Source organism: Rhinolophus ferrumequinum, chromosome 7, assembly GCF_004115265.2.
Source record: "Rhinolophus ferrumequinum isolate MPI-CBG mRhiFer1 chromosome 7, mRhiFer1_v1.p, whole genome shotgun sequence".
Taxonomy (NCBI): Eukaryota; Metazoa; Chordata; class Mammalia; order Chiroptera; family Rhinolophidae; genus Rhinolophus; species Rhinolophus ferrumequinum.
The window spans coordinates 94385078-94409923 of record NC_046290.1 but is presented as its reverse complement, the minus strand read 5'-3'; the positions used below and the strand labels follow the sequence as shown (position 1 = coordinate 94409923).

Below are 24846 nucleotides of genomic sequence, written 5' to 3'. Positions count from 1 at the left end.
AAAGACATAGGGTGGGTGAATGGATTAGAAAACAAGAGCCATACATATGCTGCTTACAAGAGAAGTCCCTTCAGATTGAAAGACACACACAGACTGAAAGTAAAGGGATGGAACAAAAATATTTCATGCAAATAGAAGTGAAAAAAAGCTGGGGTAGCAATACTTACACAAAATAGACTTTAAAACAAAGGCTATAACAAGAGACAAAGAAGGACATTTTATAATGATAAAAGGATCAATCCAACAAGAAGATATAACCCTTGTAAATGTTTATGCACCCAAAATAGGAGCACCTAAATATAAAAAGCAAATATTAACAGACACAAAGGGAGAGATCAATGGTAATACAGTAATAGTAGAGGACTTTAACAATCATTGACATCAATGGATAGATCATCCAGACAGAAAATCAACAAGGAAACAGTGGCCTTAAATGACACATTAGACTAGATAGATTTAATTAATATTTTTTAGAACGTTTCACCCAAAAGCAGCAGAGTATACATTGCTTCAAGCAGAGTATACATTGCTTTCAGAGTATACATTGCTTTCCAGGATAGATCATACATTACACCATAAAACAAGTCTCAATAAACTTAAGAAGATTGATATCATATCAAGCACCGTCTCTAATCAGAATGCTATGAAACTGAAAATCAATTACAAGAAAAAAACTGAAAAACACACAAACACATGGAGGCTAAATAGCACGCTACTAAACAATAAGTGGCTTAATAATGAGATCAGGGAAGAAATCAAAAGATACCTTGGAACAAATGAAAATGAAAACACACGACTGAACATCTGTGACACAGCCAAAGCAGTTGTAAGAGGGAAGTTCATAGCAAACAGGCCTACTTCAAGAAACAAGAAAAATCTCAAACAAACAATCTCATCTTACACCTAAAGGAACTAGAGAAAGATCAGAGCAGAAATAAACAAATAAAAAAAATAGTCTTTTTAAAAAATCAGTGAAACCACTATCAGAAAACACAAATGATCAGTGAAACCAAGAGCTGCTTCTTTGAAAAGATTAAAAAAACAAAAAATTGATAAACCTTTAATCAGGCTCATCAAGAAAAAAAGAGAGGGCTCAAATAAATAAAGTAAGAAATGTAAGAGAAGTAACAACTGACAAAGTAACAAGTGACAAAGTAACAACTGAAACACAAAGGATTAAAGCAAAATACTATAAACAATTATATGCCAATAAATTGGACAAGCTGGAAGAAATGGATCAATTCCTAGAAACATACAATCTTCCAAGACAGAGTCAAGAAGAAACAGAAAATCTCAACAGACCAAAAACTGATGAAATTGAATCAGTAATCCAAAAAAGTTCAAAGAAACAAGTCTTGGACCAAATGGCTTCACAGGTAATTTTTACTGAACATTCAAATAAGTAATACATATCCTTATCAAATTATTCCAAAAAATTAAGATGGAGGGAAGGCTCCTAAACTAATTTTATGAGACCAATATTACCCTGATACCAAAACCAGATGGAGACACTACTAAAAAACAAAATTATAGACCAATATCCCTGATGAATATAGATGTAAATATCCTCAACGAAATATTAACCAACCAAATTCAGCAATACATTAAAAATATCATACACCATTATTAAGTGGGATTTATTCCTGGGATGCAAGTTTAGTTCGATATCCACAAATCAATTAACTAGAAGATATTCACCAATGATACATCCGATAAGGGGTAAATATCCAAAATATATAAAGAACTCACACAACTTAACACCAAAAAAACAAACAATCCAATTAAAAATGGACAGAGGACCTGAATAGACATTTCTCCAAAGAGGACATACAGATAGATGGACAATAGACATATGAAAACATGCTCAACATCACTAATCGGCATAGAAATGCAAATTAAAACCACAATGAGATAATACCTGTCAGAATGGCTATCATCAACAAAACAACAAACAATAAGTGTTGCAGAGAATGTGAAGGAAAGGGAACCCTCATGCATTTTTGGTGGGATTGCAAATAGATGCAGCCACTAGGGAAAACAGTATGGGGGTTCTTCAAAAAATAAAAATAGAGCTGCCATATCATCCAGCGATTCCACTTCTGGGTATTTATCCAAATAAATCCAAACACTAATTTGAAAAGGTATATGCATTCTATTGTTCACTGCAGCATTATTTCCAATAGCCAAAATATGAAGGCAACCTAAGTGTCCATCAATAGATGAATGGATAAAGAAGATGTGGTACATATATACAATGGAATAGTACTTGGCTAAAACAAAGAATGAAATCTTACAATTTATGACAACATGGGTAGACCTAGAGGGTACTATGCTAAGTGAAATAAGTCACTTATTTCACAGACAGAGAGAGACAAATACCATATGATCTCACTTATATGTGGAATCTAAAAAACAAAATTAACAAAAAAACAGAAACAAACTCATAGATACAAAGAACAAACTGATGATTGCCAGATGGAAAAGGGGTTGGGGCTGGGTGAAAAAGGTGAAGGGATTAAGAAGTACAAATTGGCAGTTACAAAACAGTCATGGGGATGTAAAGTACAGCATAGGGAATATTGTCAATAATATTGTGATAACTATATACGGTGTCAGGTGGTACTAGGCATATCAGGGGGATCATCTCGTAAGTTATATAAATGACTAACCACTATGCTGTACACCTGAAACTAATATAGTATTGAATGTGTAATGTAATTGAAAAAAATTTTTAATTGGCTGGTGGGGTCACAAATCCACGGAAGGTGGTCTGAGCAATGCACCTTTGCAGTCAATCACAGTAGGGGCAACTTTGGATTTTTTATTTTATTTTATTTTTTAATTAAATTTATTGGGGTGACAATGGTTAGTAAAATTACATAGGTTTCAAGTGTACAATTCTATAATACATCATCCATATATCACATTGTATGCTCACCACCCAGAGTCAGTTCTCCTTCCATCACCATATATTTGACCCCCTTCACAGTCTTGTACCATTCCTCCTTCCTCTTAAACCCTGGTAACCACTAAACTGTTGTCTGTGTCTATGAGTTTTTGTTTCTTTGTTTGTTTTGTTCCTTTGTTACCTAGTTTTATATCCCATATATGAGTGAAGTCATATGGTTCTTGACTTTTTCTGTCTGACTTATTTCACTTAGCATAATAATCTCAAGATCCATCCATGTTGTCACAAATGGCACTATTTCATCTTTTCTTATGACAGAGTAGTATTCCATCGTGTGTGTGTGTGTATATATATATATATATATATATATATATATATCACATCTTCTTTAATCATCTGTCAAAGGGCACTTTGATTGTTTCCATGTCGTGGCCACTGTAAATAATGTTGTAACAAACATTGGAGTATATATATCTTTATGGATAAATGTTTCCAGATTTTTGGGGTAGATACCCAGGAGAGAGATTGCTGGATCATATGGTAATTCTAGTCTTAATTTTTTGAGGAATCTCCATACTGTTTTCCATAGCAGCTGTATCAATTTACATTCCCACCAACAGTGTTGAGGGTTCCTTTTTCTCCACAGCCTCTCCAACACTTGTTATTATTTGTCTTGTTGATAATAGCCATTCTAACAGGTATGAGGTAATCTCATTGTGGTTTTGATTTGCATTTTCCTAATAGCTGGTGGAGTTGAGCATTTTTTTCATATATCTGTTGGCCATTTGTATGTCTTCTTGGGAGAAGTGTCTGCTCATGTCCTCTGCCCATTTTTTAATTGGGTTGTTTGTTTTTTTGTTGTTGAGTTGTACCAGTTCTTTATATATTTTGGATATTAGCCCCTTATCGGTGGCATTGTTTGCAAATATGTTCTCCCATTCTGTTGGTTGCCTCTTTGTTTTGTTGATGGTTTCTTTTGCCATGCAGAACCCTTTTAGTTTGATACAGTCCCATTCATTTATTTTAGCTTTGCTTCCCTTGCCTTTGAGGTTAAATTCATAAAATCCTCTTTGAACCCAAGGTCCATAAGTTTAGTACCTATGCTTTCTTCTATGCAATTTATTGTTTCAGGTCTTATGTTTAGGTCTTTGATCCATTTTGAGATAATTTTGGTACATGGCGATAGATAGCAGTCTAGTTTCATTCTTTTGCACGTGGCTTTCCAATTTTCCCAGCACCATTTATTGAAGAGGATTTTTTTTCTCCATTGTATGTTTTTGGCTCCTTTGTCTAAAATGTTCTGCCCATATTTATGGAGGTTTATTTCTGGGTTCTCAAGTCTATTCCATTGGTCTGTATATCTGTTTTTCTGCCAGTACCATGTTTTTTTTTATTATTGTCGCTTTGTAGTGCAAGCTGAAGTCAAGGAGTGTGATACCTCAAGCCTTGTTCTTTTTTCTTAGGATTGCTTTGGCTATTCAGGGTCTTTTGTGATACCATACAAATCTGATGATTTTTTATTCTATTTCTTTAAAAAATGCCATTGTGGATGGGGATTGCAGTAAATCTGTTTATTGCTTTGGGTAATATGGCCATTTTAACCATGTTGATTCTTCCAATCCATAAGCACAGAATGTCTTTCCATTTCTTTGTGTCTTCTTCAATTTCTTTAATTTTTTTATTTTTTTCAATTGCTTTTTAAAATGTCTTATAGTTTTCAGTGTAGAGGTCTTTCACATCCTTGGTTAAGGTTATTCCTAGGTATTTTATTCTTTTTGTTGCAATTGCAAAATGAATTGTTTTTTTCATTTCTTTTTTTGAAATTTCATTGTTAGTATATAGAAATGCAATGGATTTTGTACATTGATTTTGTAGCCAGCAACTTTACTGCATTCATTTATTGTTTCTAATAGCTTTTTGGTGGAGTTTTTAGGGTTTTCTACAAAAGAATCATGTCATCTGCAAAAAGTGAAAATTGTCACTTTTCGGATTTAAATTTGCATCTCCCTTCTACTAAAGGAGTTGAGTGCCTTTTCGTGTATGCTTATTGGCCATTTCAATGTATATCCTTTTTTGAAAGGAGCCTGTGAAAGGATGATAGAGTGCCTTGGGGCCTTAGTGAGACACAGGGGAACCTCTCTGGAACATCAGCCTCTACATGTAGCACAAGGAAGCAGCCCCCAGGGCAGTGGAATGCCAGACAGATCTGGGTCCAAATAGTCTTCCATTTCCTAGCTGTATGCCCTGGGGAGTAATTCAACTTCTCTCAGCCTCAGTTTCCCCCTCATAAAATAATTAAGATTGTGATTAGGGATGGAGGAGAAGAAGAAAGGGAAGATGTCCTTGTTTTAACCTAAGCTCTGGTCTTCCGGGACTTAAGGATATCCAGTCGATTCCAGTGCAGTTACTCCCAAGAGTTTGTGAGGAGGACCCAAGAGCTTCCCAGGAAGTGACTCATCCTGAGGGAAGAGCAGTAAATGTAAGGCCCAACTGGATGGAACAAGACCAGTTCCTCAGGTTGGCCCTGAGCTCAGCCTTACAGATCCACGTGTAAGTTCCACAGAAGGAGAATGCAAAGGAAAATTGGAAGAACCCTGTATCAAGGGTCTATTGCAGTGAAATAAACCATGGCAAACTGAGTGGCTTCAAACAACAGCAAACATTTATCTTACTCATGAATTCATAGTTTGGGCAAGGCTCAGTGGGGACAGCTCATCTCTACTCCAGGTAGCATCACCTAGGTTGGCTGAGGCTGAACGATCTCCTTTTCAACAGGGCACATGTATGTGGCTGGCAGGTAAGTGCAGGCTGTACGCAGAGAACCTCAGATCCTCTCCATGTGCTCTCCAGGCTTCCTGGTGGCATAGTAGCTAGATTCCATGAGCAAGAAAACCAGTACGAGCCACATCACTTTTTATGACCCATTGTGTCATTTCTGGTACAGTCACAGTCTATGCAGATTCAGAGAGAGAGAAGGGTCAAAATCACATTGCATGAAGACCATGAGTGATAGGAGATTTTTTTGGAAAGTACAATCTGCTGGAAGGCCTTTCCCCAAAACCTCTGCACAATTCTGAGAGCGGACACGGCACATTTTGTAGTTGTGTGACCACGGACGGCCAGCCTAGAGGGACAACCGAGGAGAGGAAACTCCCTTTAGGGTGATGGGGCAGCTCAGAGGCCAGGGCTGTGGCCAAGTCAGGCTTCACGCGAAAGACGTGCTCAGTTTTCCAAGGAGCTGAGGACACCGCAGCGGAAGGAGACTCCAGCTACAGCACATCTGTCTCGGGCTCAGCAGAAAGCTTGAAAGCAGCCACCCCAGCTTGGAAGTCTGTCATAGGAGGAGAGGGAAGGTGACACCACGCAGTGGGAGAATGTGAGCACAAGTGAGACACACCCTGGGGCTCCTGGAAACAACCGCAGAAACTTTGAAAGGCATAGAAGTAAAAAAAGGACATAGGCACAGAGGTCCCATTATTGCAGGAAGGAAATAAGCTAGAGGAATGCTTTATATTGATGTAACTTCATTTTGATCCCCAGACTGGGGAAAGGTAACTTATAAGAAAGAATGTACATGATGTGCCTGTCACATAGCTTAGCACATGATAGGACCTCAGCAATTGCTCTTCTGAACTGTCTGATATGTTCCCCACCCATAATGAGCCTTGATTATTCTACAGGGCAGGAGCGCTAGGCTTGAGGTTCTGTTAGGGGTCCACCACCCAGAGGGCCCGTGGCTGTTCACCAGCAGATAACGCCTATGCAGTTGATACAAGGTCCCCAAACCCCTATTAGCATGGACAGCGGTCTGGCACTGCAGCACTAAGTGTCCAGGCCCCATCTGAAGGCTAATGAATTCCCATCAGGGCCAGGACCATGGGGACCAGGACAGGGTCAGGGCCAAGAGCCAAGCAGGACCAGGCAAGGGATTTCCCCAGAGAGGATGAAAGAACACTGTGTTGGTTTCCTGTGGCTGCTGTCACAAATGACCACAAGTTTGGTGGCTTAAGACAGCAGAAAGTTATTCTGTCACAGGTCTGGAGAGCAGAGGATCAAAATCAGTCACACAGGGCTGAAATCAAAGGGTCATCAGGGCTGTGATTCCCTCCGGAAGCTCCAGGGAGGAGTCCCGGTGCCTAGATTCTGATGGCCACTGACATTCCTTAGCTTGCGATCATATCACTACAATCTATGCCTCTGCAGTCATATCACTTTCTTCTGTCTGTGTCAAATCTCCCTCTGCCTCGCTTTTGGAAAGATACTGTGAATAGAGTAGGCCCACCTGCGTAATCCAGGCTAATCTCCCCATCTCAACAGCCTTAACTTAATCACACCTGCAGAGACCCTTTTTCTATATAAGGTAACATTTATGGGTTTCAGGGTTTAGGACTTCGATGTCTTTGGAGCCATTATCAGCCACAGGGGTGAGTCTGAGTGATGAACAGGAGGGAGGCTGAGGTCAGAGTGTGAGGAACAAGGTGTGGAGAGAGTGAGGGGAGGAGGGGATGTTAACAGGAACCAACCTGGGGTCAGGACCCAAGGAGTCAAAAGCCGGTCAGGAAGCCAGGCACAGATGAGGCCAGCAGGGCGAGTCATGGCCTGAAGAGACCCCTGTAGCTGGTCCCTCCAGACCAGAACAAGAAGCAGAGGGCAAATGCCAGAATCCTACCCTACGGGGAATGTGGGGTTGAGCAGGAGAAAGCCACTGGAGCAGTGGGGGAAGGCCAAGCCAGCCATTCACCCATACCGACCTTTGGACAAAGTAGAAAACACATTCCTTTCTCAGGATGCTTTACTTCCATTTTTGGAAAATTATTATAACATGCTGGTTTTGTAAGAGCAAGCAAACTTTACCACTTTGTTGGGACAGTGTTGTCATTAACACGAATCTAATGGCACCCCTTATATATACCCAGAGTCTGCACCACCATATGTGTTGCACAAGATGTGTGTCCAATAGAGGTGAGAAGGAGGGAGACTGAGCTCAAGGAGCTCCCAGCTCGAGGTTTGGACAAGGTCCACAGGTGGGTTCTGATGTTGCCCACAGCTGGGTTTTTACACCCATCGCTCCATCTTCTATTTGCCCAAGTGGGCAGTGTCCATTGACGTGGTAAAGGTGGGGTGGGCAGGTGAGCAGTAGGTGAAGGCCTTGAAGTCTGTTTTATTTGGTGCTGATGGTATGATTCCAGTTTAGAGCCATGGATATGAACATTCCCAGGACCAGCAGCAAGCACAGTTTCCTCTGAGAACTTTGGGTCTCAGGGCTGTAAACCCAGTCACAACTGCCATTTATTGACCATCAGCCACACGCCAGGCACTGCCCTCTTAGCCATACACAGCCATGTCAGTGTTATCATCCCCATTCTACAGATGATGAAACTGAGGTGTCAGGAGAGTAAGTGACTTGCTTGGGGAAGGAAGTCCAAGGTTGGGATTTACCCCAGGCTGCTGACTCCATGCCAACTCCCACCAGGAGATGGGAAGTTCCAGCTGAGAAGGCCATGACAACATGCCTGGTGCACTCAGCCTCCTGAGCCTGGGGCCAGCCTTCCATCACCTTGGGCCTGGGGCACGAATGATGCCTGACCCACTCTGTGTGGAAGTTGAACAGTAAATTAAAGGGCTTCATTGTCTCATCAAACACTTTGGAAAGGCTGGTGCATTAACTGCAATCAAGTTCTGAAAGGTTCTCTGTCGCTGGAAGGAATGTCCCCTGATAAATTGCTCTTTTCACCAAGATGTGGCTAATATCTCACGAACGATTCCAGCAGTGTCCACTGCAGATGTTTCTGCATCTTCACAAAGGATTTTAAAGAACCAGATTGCTTCCCAAGAGGGCAAATCATCTTTGCAATGTCCAAAACGATGCCCTCGGTACAGCTCCCTCTCCTATGACCTGCTGAGAAGGAACTGTGGGGCTGCTTCGAGTCTGGGGTCACTCAGGACCCCCAAGACACCATCCCAGTGGTCAGTCACCACAGGTGCCCCGTAAGTCATTTCACAAGCCTTGAATAAATACCACTGTGGAAAAAGCCACATGTCACAGTACTGCCCTCTCTGGACTAGACTGTGTTAGTTCCACAAGATTCAGTAATGGTCTTCCTGTCTCAGCTTAAGGACCAACATCTCACCACTTTTCTGGGAGGCAGGCAGCCGGAGACTGGCATTTTAGTCATGAAACTGATGCACAATTTCACAGTCACACCTTCAGAATCTCAGGCCCTGGCTTTCCCCAGATTTAGTCCACAGGATATTAAAGAGCTATGGTAGGTTCAGCCTTAGGAACAGGCAGAATAACAGCAACCATTCACATCCGTCAGGCACTTCCCATTGGTCAGGCCTGTACGCAGCACCTACACTCACCATCTAGAATCCTGATAACCACCCCAATTTACAGATGAGAAAACTGAGGCACAGGAATATAAATGGTAGGGGTGTGGAGGCCCCTCAGCCTCTATCTTCCATTGTGTCAACCTTTTGGTTCTTGGAGGTTATGCAAGCTGGTTCTCAGACACAGATTATGATACAAAGGAAAGGAAAGGAAAGGAAAGGAAAGGAAAGGAAAGGAAAGGAAAGGAAAGGAAAGGAAAGGAAAGGAAAGGAAAGGAAAGGAAAGGAAAGGAAAGGAAAGGAAAGGAAAAAGAAAAGAGGAGAAAAGAGAAAAAAGTCTGAAAGGGCACAGGCTGAGGAGTACGTAGGAAGGGGGAGGAGACAGGAAGAGGGTATGGAAGGAAATGATTCAAGATGAAGAGAGAGAGAAGAGGAAAAGATTCAGTGGTCTCTTGTCCTGCCTTAGCCCTGCCCAAGGATGGCACAAGAAAGGGGCTAACTCCTGCTGTAACCATGGCGCCTAATAGTCACTCAACGATTCAATAGATGGGCATTCCTTAAGTACCTCTGCAGGCTCAGCCCTGGCATAGGCCCTTGGGAGAGTCAAGAAAAGCCATGTCATAATAACTATGTGCAGTGACAGGCGGGTACTAGACTATTCAAGGGATCGCTTCATAAATTATATAAATGTCTAATCATTATGCTGTACACCTGAAACTAAAATAAAATAATGCTGAATGTCCAAAAAAAAGACATTTGAAATATTAAAAAGAAAAAGAAAAGTGGTGTCCATAGGCTCCTCCTCCCCAACCTCTCTAGCCTCATTTTCCCAATCTGTAGTATGGGCATACGAATCCCTACCTCTCCGGAGGATCAGATACAACACACACACTGGCACCAAGGAAAAGGTCTGGACACACCCATTTCTTTCCTTTCCTCCTTCAATGAGGGGAACCATGGAAGCCAGGAAGGAGTAGAAAGTAAGGGCCACAAAGGGGGCCCGCCTTTAAGGCCAGACTGCCGAAGAAGAGCATACCCATGCATGCATTCATTCATTCACTGGACAAATATTTACTGTGTTTCTACCAGGAACAGCACGGGATGCTTTCCCAAAGTCATTCTTTCATCTAATCCCCATGCAGGCAGGCATGAGCACACGCACGCACGTCGGCACATGCATACGTGCACACAGCACACACTGGTGCACACACACACATGCACACCCTGTGAGAGAGGTATCATTATGCCCATCTCACATATCAGGGAATCCGAGCAGAGAAAGTCGTAACTTGGACAGCACAGAAGGGGATAGAGATCAAATTTAGACCAGGCCTGGCTCTCTAGAATGCAGGGTTGGTTGGTTTGTTGGTTGGTTTCCCATAACGCACACTGTCTACCACAATGGGTCCAAATGATACCTGGTGTTTGTGTCTAAGTGTGGATCTGTAGCGGAGAGGCTGCCATCTGTTCCCCGGGAGCTCCTGGCAACACTGAGCAGGGAAGGAAGACCCTGTCCCCAAGATCAGGATAATAGCTGGTAGGGATTAAGCTGGAACTACTCACGTTAATTCAGTCCACTGTACTTTGGGGACCAGTAATCCTTTCTTGTGGAGGAGTGGGGGAGCAAGTGGGAGCATCAGAAAACTCTCTTTCTACAGCCCTGTGGGAAAGTGTGGAAAAGGGAGGTGGCGGAGGCCTAGGACCCCTCCGAATAGGCCAATGGGGCATCCATTTCATTAGGTTCCTCCCTTGCTCAAGAACCCTCTGTCACTCACCATGGCCCTCACCGCGGTTTGTCAAACTTAGGGGAGGAGATTCACGGTCAGCTCACCTAGGGACTAGATAAAGATCCAGAAAGAACCTGGCCCCAGAACGAGATGCCCCTTGGCCAAATGGAATTCTTCTGATCCTCCTTTCCCTCATCTTTTTTCCACTCCCACCCTGTCTGAGCAGCCTGTGCTGGTAAAGCCCAGACCAGGCATTAGCCGGGCAGAGTGAGAAGTCCTGCCTGTCTCTGGGAGTTGCTTTCTTGGGTCCAGAGACTCCAGGCTTAAGTGGAAAGTGGTATCTGGAGTCTACACTCCCCTACCCCAACCCACCACAGCAGTGTGATTGAGGCCTGGAGAGCTTCCAGGATCCTGGAAGCAGGATAGGGCCTCGGCCTGGGTATTTTCACCAACTGTCCCTGGTCATTCTGACACCATCCACAGTTTGAGAACCACTGCCCTACAGCTGTGCATCCAGCAACAATGTAATTCAAGCCATATGTCATTTTGAATTTTAAAAAATAAAAGAAACAGATGAACTTAATTTTAATAATATATTCTACTTAACCTAATATCCAAAATATTATTATTTCAACATGTAATCAATATAAAAAATTGAGATACTGAGACATTTTACATTCTTTTTTCCATACCAAGACTTTGAAAGCTAAGGTGTATTTGACATTTCTAGCTCGTTGCCAATCAAATGCTTTATTTTCATCCACAATACTTGATCTGTATTTAGGTTTCATAGATTTCCATAACCAAGTTCTCTCAAAGTAGTGGGATCAACTCATCCCAGTTTACCTAAGTCCTGGTTTTAAAACCTCGGTCCCAGGAAAACCAGGACAATTCGTCACCCTATTCCAAACTTACTTGAACATTTTCCAATAACTGAATCAAGCATTCATTTTTAAATTTAAATTAATTAAAATGAAGTGAAATTAAAACTTCAGTTTCTCACTACATTTCAAGTGCTCAACAGCCGTGTTTGGCTAGTGCTACCATATTGGAGGACTTGTGTCTAGGGGGCAGGAAGCCCCTTCCCCTTTACATGTGACCAGCCATGGAGGATCTGGCCTTGCCTGGTTTTCTTAACTGGGCTGTGGTTTCTTCGTGGCCCCTAAAGGGCGTTAACCAGAGGTATGGAAGAGCTACTCTGACAACGTGAGGAGGATGGAATGGGCATTAGGAGGCCACTATAACCATCTGGGACAGGAAAGTTGTGTCCTGACATGGAATTATGATGGTCGAGATGAAGAGAGAAACGGGATTAGAGAGGTGTACAGTATATGAAATCATTAAGACTTGGTGATTAGTCAGACAGTGGGGGTCGGCAGGAGGTAAAAGGTAACAATCTAGGATGATTCTGTGGTCAACCTCTCCTGGACCACCACCGCCACCACCACCACCACCACCAGTTTGATTCCAGGGTGGATCAGTTATCTATTGCTGTTTAGCAACCCAGCCTAAAATGTAGTGGCTTAAAACCATCAGTATTTTATTGTGATCTCTCATGGTTCTAGAAACTGATTAAGCTCAGCAGAGTGCTTCTTGCTTGGTGGTGCCTCTCATGTGCTTGTGACCAAGGCGTCCTCACCACATGCCTGGTGGCTGTCAGCTGGAACCTCAGCTGGGGGTGCTGGGTGGAATACTGCCATGGACCAAACTGTGTCCACCCCACCACCACCAGCAAATTCATATGTTGAAGCCTTAACCCCCAGTACCTCAGAATGTAACTGTGTTTGGAGATAGGGTCTTTAAAGAAGTAATTAAGTTAAATGAGGTCATTAGGGAGAGCCCTAATCTAACAGGACTGGTGTCCTTACAAGAAGGGATTAGGACACAGATATGCATACAAGGAAGACTGTGTGAGACACAGGGAGAGGGTGGTCAACCATAAGCTAAGGAGGGAGACCTCAGAAGGAACCAACTTTACCAACACCTTAATCTTGGACTTCTAGCTTCCAGAATTGTGGGAAAATAAATATCTATTGGGTAAGTCCCCCAGTCTGTGGTACTTTGTTATGCAGCTCTAGCAAACTAATGCAAATGCTTACGTGTAGTCTTGCCTTGTGCCTCATGCTTCCCCACGGCATGGCAGATGGGTTCCGAGGTCAGTGTCCCAAGAGGCCCCAGTGGCGGCAGTATCACCTGTTATGACCTAATTTCATAAGTTGGGTGGGTCATTTCCTCTGGAGTCACAGGCCTGTTCAGATCCAAGGGGAGGGAACATAGACTCACCTTCTGATGGGATGATGATCAACGTCATGTTGCAAGAAGAGCATGTAGAACACAAGATCTTGTTGTGGCCATCTTGGAAAATGCAGTTTGCCATAGTAGGCTGGTAACTTGAGGGACTGAGGAAAGTGTCGCTATCCTACATAGGGATTACAGGAGGAAGAGGGGCCAGTCTGAGGTGGGCTGGATGTTGAGGTAGGATTTAAACAGGTTGGGTTGGTTGGCCAAGTCTGTGAACATTTGGGTGGACATCACCAACCACTGGGAAGTTAAATATGTGAATCAGGGCCTCAGGAATATGTTTTGAGCTGGAACTGTCAATTTGGGGCCTATCAACATATTACAAACCAGAAACTGGGTACGCCCATTGAAGCAGAGAAGATGAGGGTGGAGGAACTATATCAGCTATTTATTGCCGCATAATAAAACACTCCAAATCTAAGGGGCTAAAAACAATGATTTACCATATTTCATGTTTCTATAGATTAGCTGGGTAGTTCCTCTTCTGGTTTTACCTTGCTCACTCATGTGGCTGCATGTAGCTGGCGAGTGGGCTGGAAGGTCCAAGATGGTCTTGCTCACATGTCTGGTAGTTGGTGCCAGCTGTCAGCAGGGGGCTGGGCTCAGTTTGGACCTGTCTCTCTATGTGGTCTTTCGTTTGGGCATCTTTACAGCATGATGGTCTCAAGGCAGCATTCTAAGTGGGCAAGCCCCAATGCACAGGACTTAGCAAGCACAATTGCTAATACCGCATCGGTCAAAGCAAGTCACATGGCCAAACCCAAAGTCGAAGTGGGATGTCTTACCAGGAGGCATGATTCACTGGCAGCTTATTACTGTAAAAATACTACAGAAAGGAACACCAGGTGGGCCTCTACTCATTAAAGGGTTAGGCAAAGAAGAAACCAAAGATGGAAACCCAGAAGAACCAGAGAAGGACCAGAAGAGTGCAGTGCAAAGGAATCAAGAAGGGAGTGAATTCCACTGGGAAAGTTCCAAGCTGGCATTTGAATGACTTTGAGAGTGAATGTCTAACCCTACTCCAAGCCAGAAATTATCCTCTGGATTTGGCAACCCAGAGGCCAGTTTCTTTAACATCCCAACATTAATTTCAGTAGTCACAAAAATCTTAAGCACCAAATACAACTCTGTGAAAGCAATTCTGCAGGTCAAACTAAAACAGTCTAAATTTGCAAACTTTATGATGGTCTGGCTTGATTAAATGGAAAACCCACAGTGTTTTCAAATGTTTTTGACCAAGACACACAGTAAGAAATACCTTCACCTCAAGATCCAGTGCATGCATGCACACACACACACTTACACACACACATACACACGTATACATGCACACATGTACACACATAGCCAGAATGAAAGTTTCCTGAAACATAGAAAAGATAATAGTAACTTACCCTTACTGTGTGCAAAGATCTGTGCCATTCTCTACTCTTTTTTTTTTTTTTTTTAAATGCTAGGCATGCCCTGCTAAATTGATTTCACCATGCACTCATGGGTCATGGCCTGTAGGTTAAAAAACACTGACTTGGCCATCCAGAGCAGAAGTCAGAAAACTGGCCGATTCCTGCCTTTAGCTTTGTTTGGTTTCACCTGTTGGTTGTTTATTTTAAAATGGAATTTTAAGTCTTCAGGAAGAATTCCCTTCTCCTGCACCATTTCCGACTATCTGATACCCAACTGCTTCATACATTTCTGTTACTTGCCTAGCCCCTGAATGCATTTCTGTTTGGGCCTTTTACATCTCTAGATTCTAAAGGAATAGATGTATGTACTTATGCATTCCATAAATATTGAATGTGTGTCTCACACATTGCAGGCACTGGGGATACACCAGAACACACAAAGATCACTACCTTCGCGGAGCTGAGATTCTAGAAAACAGACAATTAAAAAAAAAGTAAATCTATTCTTTATTCGAGGATATTAAATTCTTTAATGAAAATAAAATAGGGAGGGATCAGCGTGCTCTAAGAGGAAGCAGATTGCAGGCTTCACACCCTTTTGTGGAAATGAGGGAGCTTAACAGAGAAGGGCTACCTAACAGAGAAGGGCTGAGAGTGTGAAGGAACACAGCCAGAATATCCCTCCAAAAGAGAGTTCCCCGCCTGCCCCAGCAGGTAGACCTGACCCATTACACCGGCAAATTACTCTGCCAAAGGGCAAAGCACCAGTAACTTTAACCTAGAAAATTTCAAAACCGGTCAGCCATTGCGGGATATAGTCACTGGCACATTGGCCCTGGGATGGGAAGCCCTTCGAATGTACTTCAGACTTTTCCCCAATTCGGCCTTCACCGTCCCCATCACCCCCTCACACGGGATAAAGGGCCCCCTCATTAGCTCTGCACGCATGACCCCTCTCCACCGTACTCCTGGTGACTGCGCCTGCCTTATCTCTGCCTCTCCTCCCTCACATTTTCCGCTCCAACAAAGCCAAACACAGCACCGTGGAGGCTTTTACGCTTCTATGCCTTTGGACACGCTGTTCCTTCTGCCTGGAAGGCCCCTGCCCCACTCCTCGGCGAGCTTCCATTCATCCTTCAGAACCCAATCTGGATGTCCCCTCCTCCAGGAAACCGCTTTAGACCCCTCGCTGCATTTTTGTCCCCAGCACCCCCTCTCTGTTTTGCTTCTCTGCACTGTAATTACTGGTTTCTCTAGATCTCTCCCCTCCCAGACTCGGGCCTCCTCCAGCGCTGGAGTTGGGTTGGCGACTCGCTTTGCACCCCAAAGCGCTCAGTCCCGAGCTCTGAGTGACAGTGCTTTCACCGGGCGCAGGCTGGCTCGAAAGCCCCCATTCCTGCCCTCCGCCTCCCCGGTGGACGCGCAGGGCCCGGCACTCGCGCCTTTCCCGTGCAGCGGGCGACCCCTCGCGCGGCCGCCAGCCCCTGACATCAGCGCCGACAGCGCCGGGCGGAGCGCAACTACAAGTCCCGGCACGCCCCGCCGCGGCCGCGCATGCCCAGCGGGCCGGCGTTTGAGTGGCAAGTTGTTTGTTACAGCGAACACCAGCTGCTCTCCGCGCCGGGCGCCGTGCGCTGCCGCTCCGCCAGCGCTGCAGCCCTAGCCTGCCGCCCGCGGCCCCTCGCGGCTCGGCGGGCCTCCCCTTTGTCCGCCCGGGCCCGCCCGCCGCCGAGCTCCCGGTCCCCGGGCCGGCTGCCCGCGGCGCTCGGTGCCGGCAGGGCGCGCAGGGGGCGGGGGCCGCGGCTCGCCCCCCGCCGATGAGCCGCCGCGGAGCGCGGGCGGACGATGGAACTCCACATCCTGGAGCACCGGCTGCAAGTTGCCAGCGTCGCCAAGGAGAGTATCCCGCTCTTCACCTACGGCCTGATCAAACTTGCCTTCCTGTCCTCCAAGACCAGGTGAGAGCGCGGGGACGCGGCGCCGGCCGGGGAGAGACAAAGAGGCGCACCCGGGCGGCTGTCCTCGCCGCCGCCGCTCGAAAACAACTTCCAGCCCCGGGGAGCGCCTCCGCCCCGCCTCTCGCCTTGTTTTTGACAAAGCCATCCAAAGTGCCCTCAAACGGGGTGCTTCCATCCCGATCCCCCCAGATGCACCCCCGCCGCTGTCTCCCCCATCGCGGCCCTCTCCCTCCCGGCCCTTCCCCGAGATCCGGAGGGTCGGGGAGGCTGCAGTGACGAATCCGTGAATGAATGAACGAACAAATGAATGAATGAAAAACAGGTGTGGGGACGCGGCAGTGGAAAAAACAAACTACCACCCCCCATCCCCCAATCCCTCGGTTGGGCCGGCCCCCGTCGCCAGGGCGGAGGGGAGGGATTCTGCTGAGCGCGGCTACCCGGAGCAGAAAATCATAAAATCATTAGTGGGTGTTTATCTCAAGGTGCTTCGAGGGTTGCGGATGGGGCGGGGGGGCTGGGGGAGAGCAGAAGAGGGGCCGCTGGTAAGGGTCGCTGTGGTTCTTAATCCTCGGGGTCTGCGAAGGTGGAGTGGGGGCTGTTTTGCCGAGCCGTGGAAGGGGGAGGAGCGGGCTTGTTTATGGCTCTGCCTTGAGGCTGGGCTTGGATGCTGCAGGGGGAAAAATAGTTGAAGGCCTTGGGAGGTTGAAAAAAAAAAACAAGCTGGCTTTTCCCAGTGCCAGGTCAGGTCTGACTTTATGAGCCCTGGTGGGTGCTTGGATTAGGTGGTGTTGTTTTTAAGGAGCCGGAGCCCGAGGAGTGTGAGTGAGAGCTCGCTTCTGTAACTTAAATCCCTTGTTTGTCCACCATTGTGACCGTTCAAAAGGATGAAGTTGGTGGTGGTTGGGTTTTTCAGAGGCGGGGGTGGTTCTCCCTCCCTGCAAAATGAATGAATAAATTACAGGTCAAGGTTAACGTTAAAATGACAGGGCTCCTAAACTGCTCCCTTGGGCGCTGAGCTCAGAGGAGCTCTGGGGATGCAGGGAAATAATTCAATCCGAGCCTCTTATCTGCCTGGTAAAGTTCTTGCCTGGAAATCGCACTTTAATGTGTGTGTCTGAGCTGGGAGCTCAGTCCGGCCATTGTTTTCAAGATGGAATGAGATCTGCCAGTGGCATCTTGTTTACTTTCTTCTCTGGCTGCTCCGTGGGGTATGGAAGGTTGAAATCCTTGTCTTTGCTGGGCCCTGGCTTCTTTGATTGCAAAGGTAATTATTAAACAGGTCATTTGAAAACAAAAGCCCACAGCTCAGATTCTGAATCTCCTTCCCCCTCACCCCACACAGCCTCCTCTGGCTGTTGACACCCACCGTCCTGCATCTACCTGCTCTCTGCCCCCCACCCCTAGCCTGTCTTGAGTTCCAAGGCTGGAGTAAGAGAAAGCGGCCTTGTTTTTCCAACCCTTGGCCCTCAGCCCCAGGCAGCCCCCTGGCTGATTTCTCGGCTACCATTCAAACCAGGATGATGAGTCAGGCTGCGGCTGTGCGGGCCCTGGGTGCCAGGAGGAGGGGGCATTGGGGGACTTCTTAGAAAGGCTGGAAGGGGCCACTCCCTCTGCCCCTTTCCCTCTTCCAGCCCCACCCAAGGGTCCGCTGTGGAGGACTCATAGATAGGCATGTCCTGGGGGTGAGCCCTTGCTGGCCTACCTACCTATGGAAAATCTACCCGTCAGTGGGTCCCGCTTCTCCCTTTCCTGCAAGAGGCAGCTGGTCTGAGGCCCAGGTGACCAGGCCAGTCTCAAGATGACTCAGAGGTCAAAGGTCATCTCCATGTCTCCAGGGTTTGGCTCTAGAAGGTGCTGAGTTCATTTGTCAAATGGCGGAAGGCTGCCTCCACAGCACTCAGGGCCAGGACACTGACTTCAGGTTGTGACTGTCCCCCTCATTGCTTGCATGACTGTGGCAAGGTCCCTTTCCTTCTTTGGCTCCCACTTTGTCCTTCTGTAATGAAGGCAGCACCACTTGGCCCACTAGTTTTCACAGAGCTGCTGTGTGTGTAGCATGGAGTGATGTGGAAATGGGCTTTTTAGCAAGCAGTATTGTTCAACAATGTATTGTTCAGTGTAGTCTCAATAGTAAGTCATCCAGGTAGAGCTTTTGGTCCTCTTTGATCCTTCCTGCCCCCAAGTGATGGCCCATAGCCCTGCCATTTCCCCACCCCACCCCCAACCTAAGTTCAGCCCCAAATAGTGCAGCATTCCCCCCACCCCAACCTGCCCCAGGGTATCTGTGCTGCCTGTTTACAAGTTTTCAATCATTCCCTGTAGGGTCAACTCCTTGCTTTGGCATTTGAGGCCTTTCCAGATCTGGATACAGAACCTCCTCTTCAGCCACTCTCTGGCAAGCACTTGGGTGACCCACAATTTACTTATCCTTCCCTTCACACCTCCTGGTTTAGTGCCACCATCTCTGCCTGGAACCCCCACCCCAGTAAATTCCTGTTCCAGCCTGGAGATCTGGTGATATCACCCTGAAGCTTTGCTGAACCCCCTCCCCTCCACCTCCAGCAGACTTAATCACTTCCTCCCTCTTGTGTCCACCTGAGCGCAGGCTTGGGGAGGAGGATAGCATTGGTGGATATCTGAGGTGTGGGGTGCAGCTGGGTCCATGAGATGCTGAGATACCCTGCCCCTCCCTCTTCAAAGCCCAGGACCTGCTGGGAGAGGAAGACAAAGGTGACCACAAACAATACAGCAGTGGAGTCAGGGTAGGGGAGTCTAGTGGGGTGGAGGGAGGTGTTGGGGGACTGCCTGAGGGGGGCAGGTGGGTTTCCTGCAGGAGGTGGCACTGGATCTTAGGGCTTTAAAATAGGAATTAGCTGGGTGGGAAAGGGGATCCTGGTCCCAGATCCTGCATATATCACAGGACAGCTCTCTGAATTAGGTTTTATACCTGATTTGTAAAGGACTCTGAGGCTCAAAGGTTACGTGACTTGCTCAAGGTCACACAGTAAGTGGTAGAGCAGGACTTGAATCTGTATCTTTGTAGCATAAGCTCAGAGATTTGCTATGACAGGTTGCAAATGGTGCCCACATCCAACAGTTAGTCCAGCCCTTCTGTTTTCAGCCCATTGTTCTAAAGCCTTTAGAAGCACAGAGTGGCACCTGCAGCCTTTCTGTATCTGCCTTTGTGGGCCTTTTCTCCTCCAGGAATGTTTGTCTCTCATCGCCTCCCATCTAGATTTCTACTTCCTGACCGCCGGCTCAGATACTCCCTCCACTTAACCTTTCATCACTTCTCAACTTTTGTCCATAAGAGCGTATTGTTTGCTTGTCTTATTCTCCCTCCTAGATTATAAACTGTATGCTTAGGAAGCTTTCTGTGCATCTTTTTATCTACTTCCCACCCCTCCCCGTACCAGAGATAATAGAGCCACCATTTATATCACCATCTATCACAAAGAAGTAAAGAGGTGAAGACACTGGGTTTGCAAAAGTAAAGTGGCTTTCTCAAGGTCACACAGCTGGGAAGAAACAGAATTGGGATTTGAATCAGGTCCTATCTCCACTGTGCTTAGCACACTGTTTTGTAAGCACTTAGTAACTGCCTGTTTGATGGATGTCCCACTCGTGCACAGAGTGACCCAGATTTCAGCCAGTCCCTTATGAGTGCCCTGGGGGCCGGCAGAGGCATGGCAGGCAGAATCACACCTGGAGAAGCAAGGTCCAGTGCAGTGCCTCCTGGCCCTGCTCTCTGCCCCAACTCAGATCACCATCTGGGTGTGACCGGAATAGGGGACAGAAGGCCGGCTGAGTGCACTTGTTCTAGGCATGAAGCTGGACTCTAGGCGAGACCCTGGGTGAGCAAAATCCAGGCTGTCCACAGAGCTTTCCTTCTGCCCTGTGATCCCCTGAGGTTCTGTGTAGCCTGGCTGAGGACCCACTGCATCCTTCTCTCCAGCCTCAGCTCTCCTGGCTCCCAGCCATACAGACCCACACACCCACACACACCCTATGGTGTCTCTAGCCTCACGCCTGTCTTCTGTCTGCCTGGAATGTTACTCTTTGCCCTACCTGCCCCCTTTGTCCACCTGCTCATCCTTTTAGATTCCGTTTTAGCCTCACTATCTTTAGGAAGTCTTCCTTTAGTGCACAGCTGAGCGTAGACCCTTTCTCTGGTATGATGGGCTTAATCTCAAGAAGATGAAATGTGACCCACCGTGGAATATCAGCAAGATGCTTTGGGCTACAAATAACAAAAAGCCATACTTAGCTGGCCTAAACAGTAAGAAGTTTGAACTTTGTATGGTAAGATGTTATGAGTTGGGCTGCTCTAGGATTGGTAACTTAAGGGCTTAATGGTGTCATCAAGAACCCAGGTCTTGCTGCCTTTCTATTTGGCCATCCTTGGCATGACGGTGTGGCTCCCTATGGAATGGCTGGGGCAGCTCCAGGCCTTAGGGGCAGTCGGGAAGAGATCTAGTGGAGGGACAGGGCTGTTGTCTCCAGGTGTCTCTGAGAAAACCTTTCCAGGAATGTGCCCTGCTCCTGCATGGACTTCCTCATCTCACCGATCAGACTGGGTCACGTGAACATGCTTGAACCAATCAGGTGCACAGGGAATGAGACCATCACAGACCAGTCAGGATTCACCACTGCAGCTGGGGCCTGTGGCCACCGGGAGGTGAAGGCTGGTACGGTGCTTCTGGGACTCACATTTGCTCTCCAAAACCCTGTGAGGCAAAACTGGGAACAGTTAATAAGTATACAGGAAAAACACCTATGATAACTCCAAAAGGGGGATTGTCCCCCTTTTACAGATGAGGAAACCAAGGAACTTGAGTGCCCAAGGACACACAGAAGTGGCAAAGCTGGGATTTGAACCCAGGAAGTCTGGTGGTAGAACCTGTCTTGATGACCGCTAGGCCAGGCCTAAAAGCACACCAGTTTGGGCATGCCTTTCCCAGGGGCCACTCAGCAGAGGTGTCTCACCCCTCCCCCAGCAACAAAGGGGAGGGCAGGGGGCAAGATCATTATCCTGAAATGTATTCCGGTGTGGGAAACTGCAGCACCCTTTTCTTTCCTTCCTTCCTTCCTTTTTCTTTTTCTTTTTTTTTGGCCTGTGAAATGCTCTTATCTTTAAATTCCATCCTAAAAAGTCCATCTCATTTGAGTGGCCAAAAAAAAAAAAAAGCGTAGGTGAGTCTGTAGTAAGCACATGCCCACAGAAATCCGTACTGCCTGCCCTGGCCAGTCTGCTGTCTGCAGGTAGGTCCCCAATCCGTCTGTCTCCAGGGCAGTGCAAATCACACAGCCAGTGCCCTCTGGGCAGGAGAAGAGCATGAGCAAAGGCCCGGTGGCTGGAAAGAGAAAGGTGTATGCAGAATGCGGGCTGTGACTTGTGGCTGCCACCACCACAGCCCGGGGTTGCTGTGCATGGGTTCATGCAGAAACCCTGCAGCGTGCACCTGCTACGTGCAGGGCCCCCTAGGAAACACAAAAGGAGCTTCTGTCCAGAGGGAAGGAAAGGTGTGTTGTCCGCCAAAGCTAGAGGGTGAGAGGCCCAAAGGCTGGACGGGAGGGAACAGCTGGTGCTGCAAGGGCTGAGGGGAGCCCTGGGGCCCAACGTGGGGGATGCCACACTTCACTCTGAATCCCTAACCACAGCTCCGCCTTCTCGGAGCCCTTCTCACCCTGCACCCTGCTCCTGGTGGTTCCCTCTCCTTACCTGGCATTGTGAATATTCCTTGATCTGACTTCTTCTGTCCTCTCTGGCTTTGTCCTGTCTCTACACCACACATGCCCTATTTTTAGAGTAACTCTGGAAGTTTTTAAATATCCCAAATTCCTTGACACTGTTCTCTTCAAAAGCTGGAGCTCCCCTGCCTTTACATGAAGTCTGCATTAGTGGCTTTCTTCTAACATGTAGAAGGTGGCAGAAGCGAGGCTGAGACGGTAGCGCTACCTGGTCCGCTCGCGTGCTTTCATCCCTGGCTCTGCGGAAAGCCAGCTGTCATGTGGTGAGGACACTCAAGCATCCCTGTGGAGAGGCCTCCCACAGCAGCCAGCCTGTGAGGGAGCCACCTTGACCACACATCCTCCTGCCCAGGCAAGCCTGCCAATGGCCGCAGCACCAGCCAGCACCTTGACTGTGATGTCATAAGATATCCTCTGCCAGAATTACCCCAGCCGCACCCAGATTCCTAACCCGTGGAAACTATGAGAAATAGAAAAGTTTGTTGTATCAAGCCACTACGTTTTGGGGTAATTTGTTATGCAATAGCTAATACAGTGACTATTTAATTTATCATCCTAATGGGGACCCTTTTGAGAGTAATAGAGAGCATTAAATATAATTGCCCTGGACAGCAGGGCGAGCCAGAACGTGGGGTCACTGTAGCTTTAGTGCGGCCAGACAGCTCTCGCAAGTCCTTCAACCTAACACAGACTCTTCCCGGAATCAGCAAGAGCGTCAGCTCCCCCAGGAAGCCACCCTAGGGCTGAGTGAGTGGCTTCCCGGGATCACCCATACCCCGGGGTAGGTTGGGATCACTAGTACCCCCTGTCCTCACTTCAGGGGCATGTCCAGGCCTCAGGACATGCTCCACAGCAGTGACTTATCTCTTGTGGACCAAAAGAGGCCATTGTGAGGCCCGAATTGGTCTCGTCTGAGCCTGCACGTGGCTGGCAAGGTTTTTTCTTATGACAGACCTCTGGTACGAGGAACCAGCCCTGAATAAACCAGCCTCGTCCCACCAGAGCTGGGGCAGGCGGGATCTGGTCTTCCCGGGCCCTATACCTTGGCATGGGCAGGCAGGCCCACTGAGCTCTCCAGCAGCTGACAGCTCCCCCAGACCTTTAGCCCAGTTTGTTGTGCACGTGTTAAAGCTTCTAAGGGGAAACTCTCCTCTAGGTGCCTTACATTCATCCTTCACTTAAATATAGTGTAGTGGACATACTCCGACCTCTGAGATCTTTGCTGCTTAAAAGCTTGGGGTCTTGTCTGTCCACCCATGTTCATAGCAGCAGGATTCACAGTAGCCATAGATGGAAACAACTCAAGTGTGACAGACGAATGGATAAACAAAATGTGGTGTACACATACAACGGAATATTATTCAGCCTCAAAAATGAAGGCCATTCTGACATGGTACAACATGGATGAACCTTACAATTCTGCTAAGTGAAGTAAGCCACAGAAAGACGAATGCTATGGGATTCCACTTACCCAAGGCACCTGGAGTAGTTAAAGTCATAGAGACAGAAAGTGGAACGTTGGGTGCCAGGAGCTGGTCAGAGGAGGGCGTGGGCAGTTGTTTAATGGGACAGAGCTGCTGTTTTGCAAAACCAAAGGAGTTCTGGAGATTGGTTGCTTAACAGTGTGAGTGTACGTACTACTGAACTGTACACTTAGAAATGGTTAAGAGGGTAAATTTTATGTATGTTTTGCGAAACAAAATTTTTTAAAAAGAGGAGCCTAGCGAGTGGGGAACCAAAGGGCAGTGTGGCGAGCAGAGGCTAGGGCAGCACCGGGCAGACTGAGGCTCAGGGAGAGACTCGTACCCAGGGGACGACCGCTCTGAGCATGTTATGTATTAACTTGTTCAGTCCTCACAACAACCCTGTCACATAGGCGCAGTTGCTTGTCCCATTTTACAGATGAGGAAACTGAGGCACTAAAGGATTCAGTACCTTGCTCAAGATCACAAAAACAGTAAGTGAAGAGTAGGGTTTTTGTTTTTGTTTTTAAAAACAGCTTTATTGAAACCAGGCCAGGCTTCCTAGATGCTCATCTGGACGTTTCTCTCCACCCTCAGGGCCGATGCACCAGGCCTGCCTGCCTTTTGGTCCCCTCCCCACCTCAAAATTTACTCCCTTTCTTGAGCAGTAAAGGCAGTAAGTGGAAATTTGTTCTCAAATTTCAGTCTTTCTCCTTGAGAGCTCAAAAGTCACTGATGCATGACTGATCTGATGGATTTAGAACAAACGAAGCTTAACCTCAGAGATCTTTCTTGAGAGCCTACTATGCGCCAGGCCACAGTGGGGCTGTCTGTCATTTTACTCTTACCAGGGCTCTGTAGGAAGGAGGGATTGCCCGCCTGGCCAACAGGGGAGACAGCTAGCTGCTCTGTAACTCTCCCCAAGTCATGAAGCAGACACATAGCAGGTTGGGGTTCAGGCCAGCTCCCCACTTCCAGCTCTTCTCGGCTTGTGTTTCACGCTGC

At 46.9% G+C, this 24846-nt stretch overlaps 1 protein-coding gene across 1 annotated transcript in view; it reads left to right on the top strand.

The window, feature by feature from the left end:
• The first annotated feature begins 16365 nt into the window (after positions 1-16365).
• The window catches only part of CASTOR2 (cytosolic arginine sensor for mTORC1 subunit 2), a 50948-nt gene continuing 42467 nt past the window's right edge, over positions 16366-24846 (top strand). The window contains exon 1 of the mRNA XM_033110168.1: positions 16366-16627. Coding sequence (XP_032966059.1) covers positions 16515-16627 — 113 coding nt within the window. The 5' untranslated portion in view covers positions 16366-16514. The remainder of the gene's footprint in view (positions 16628-24846) is intronic.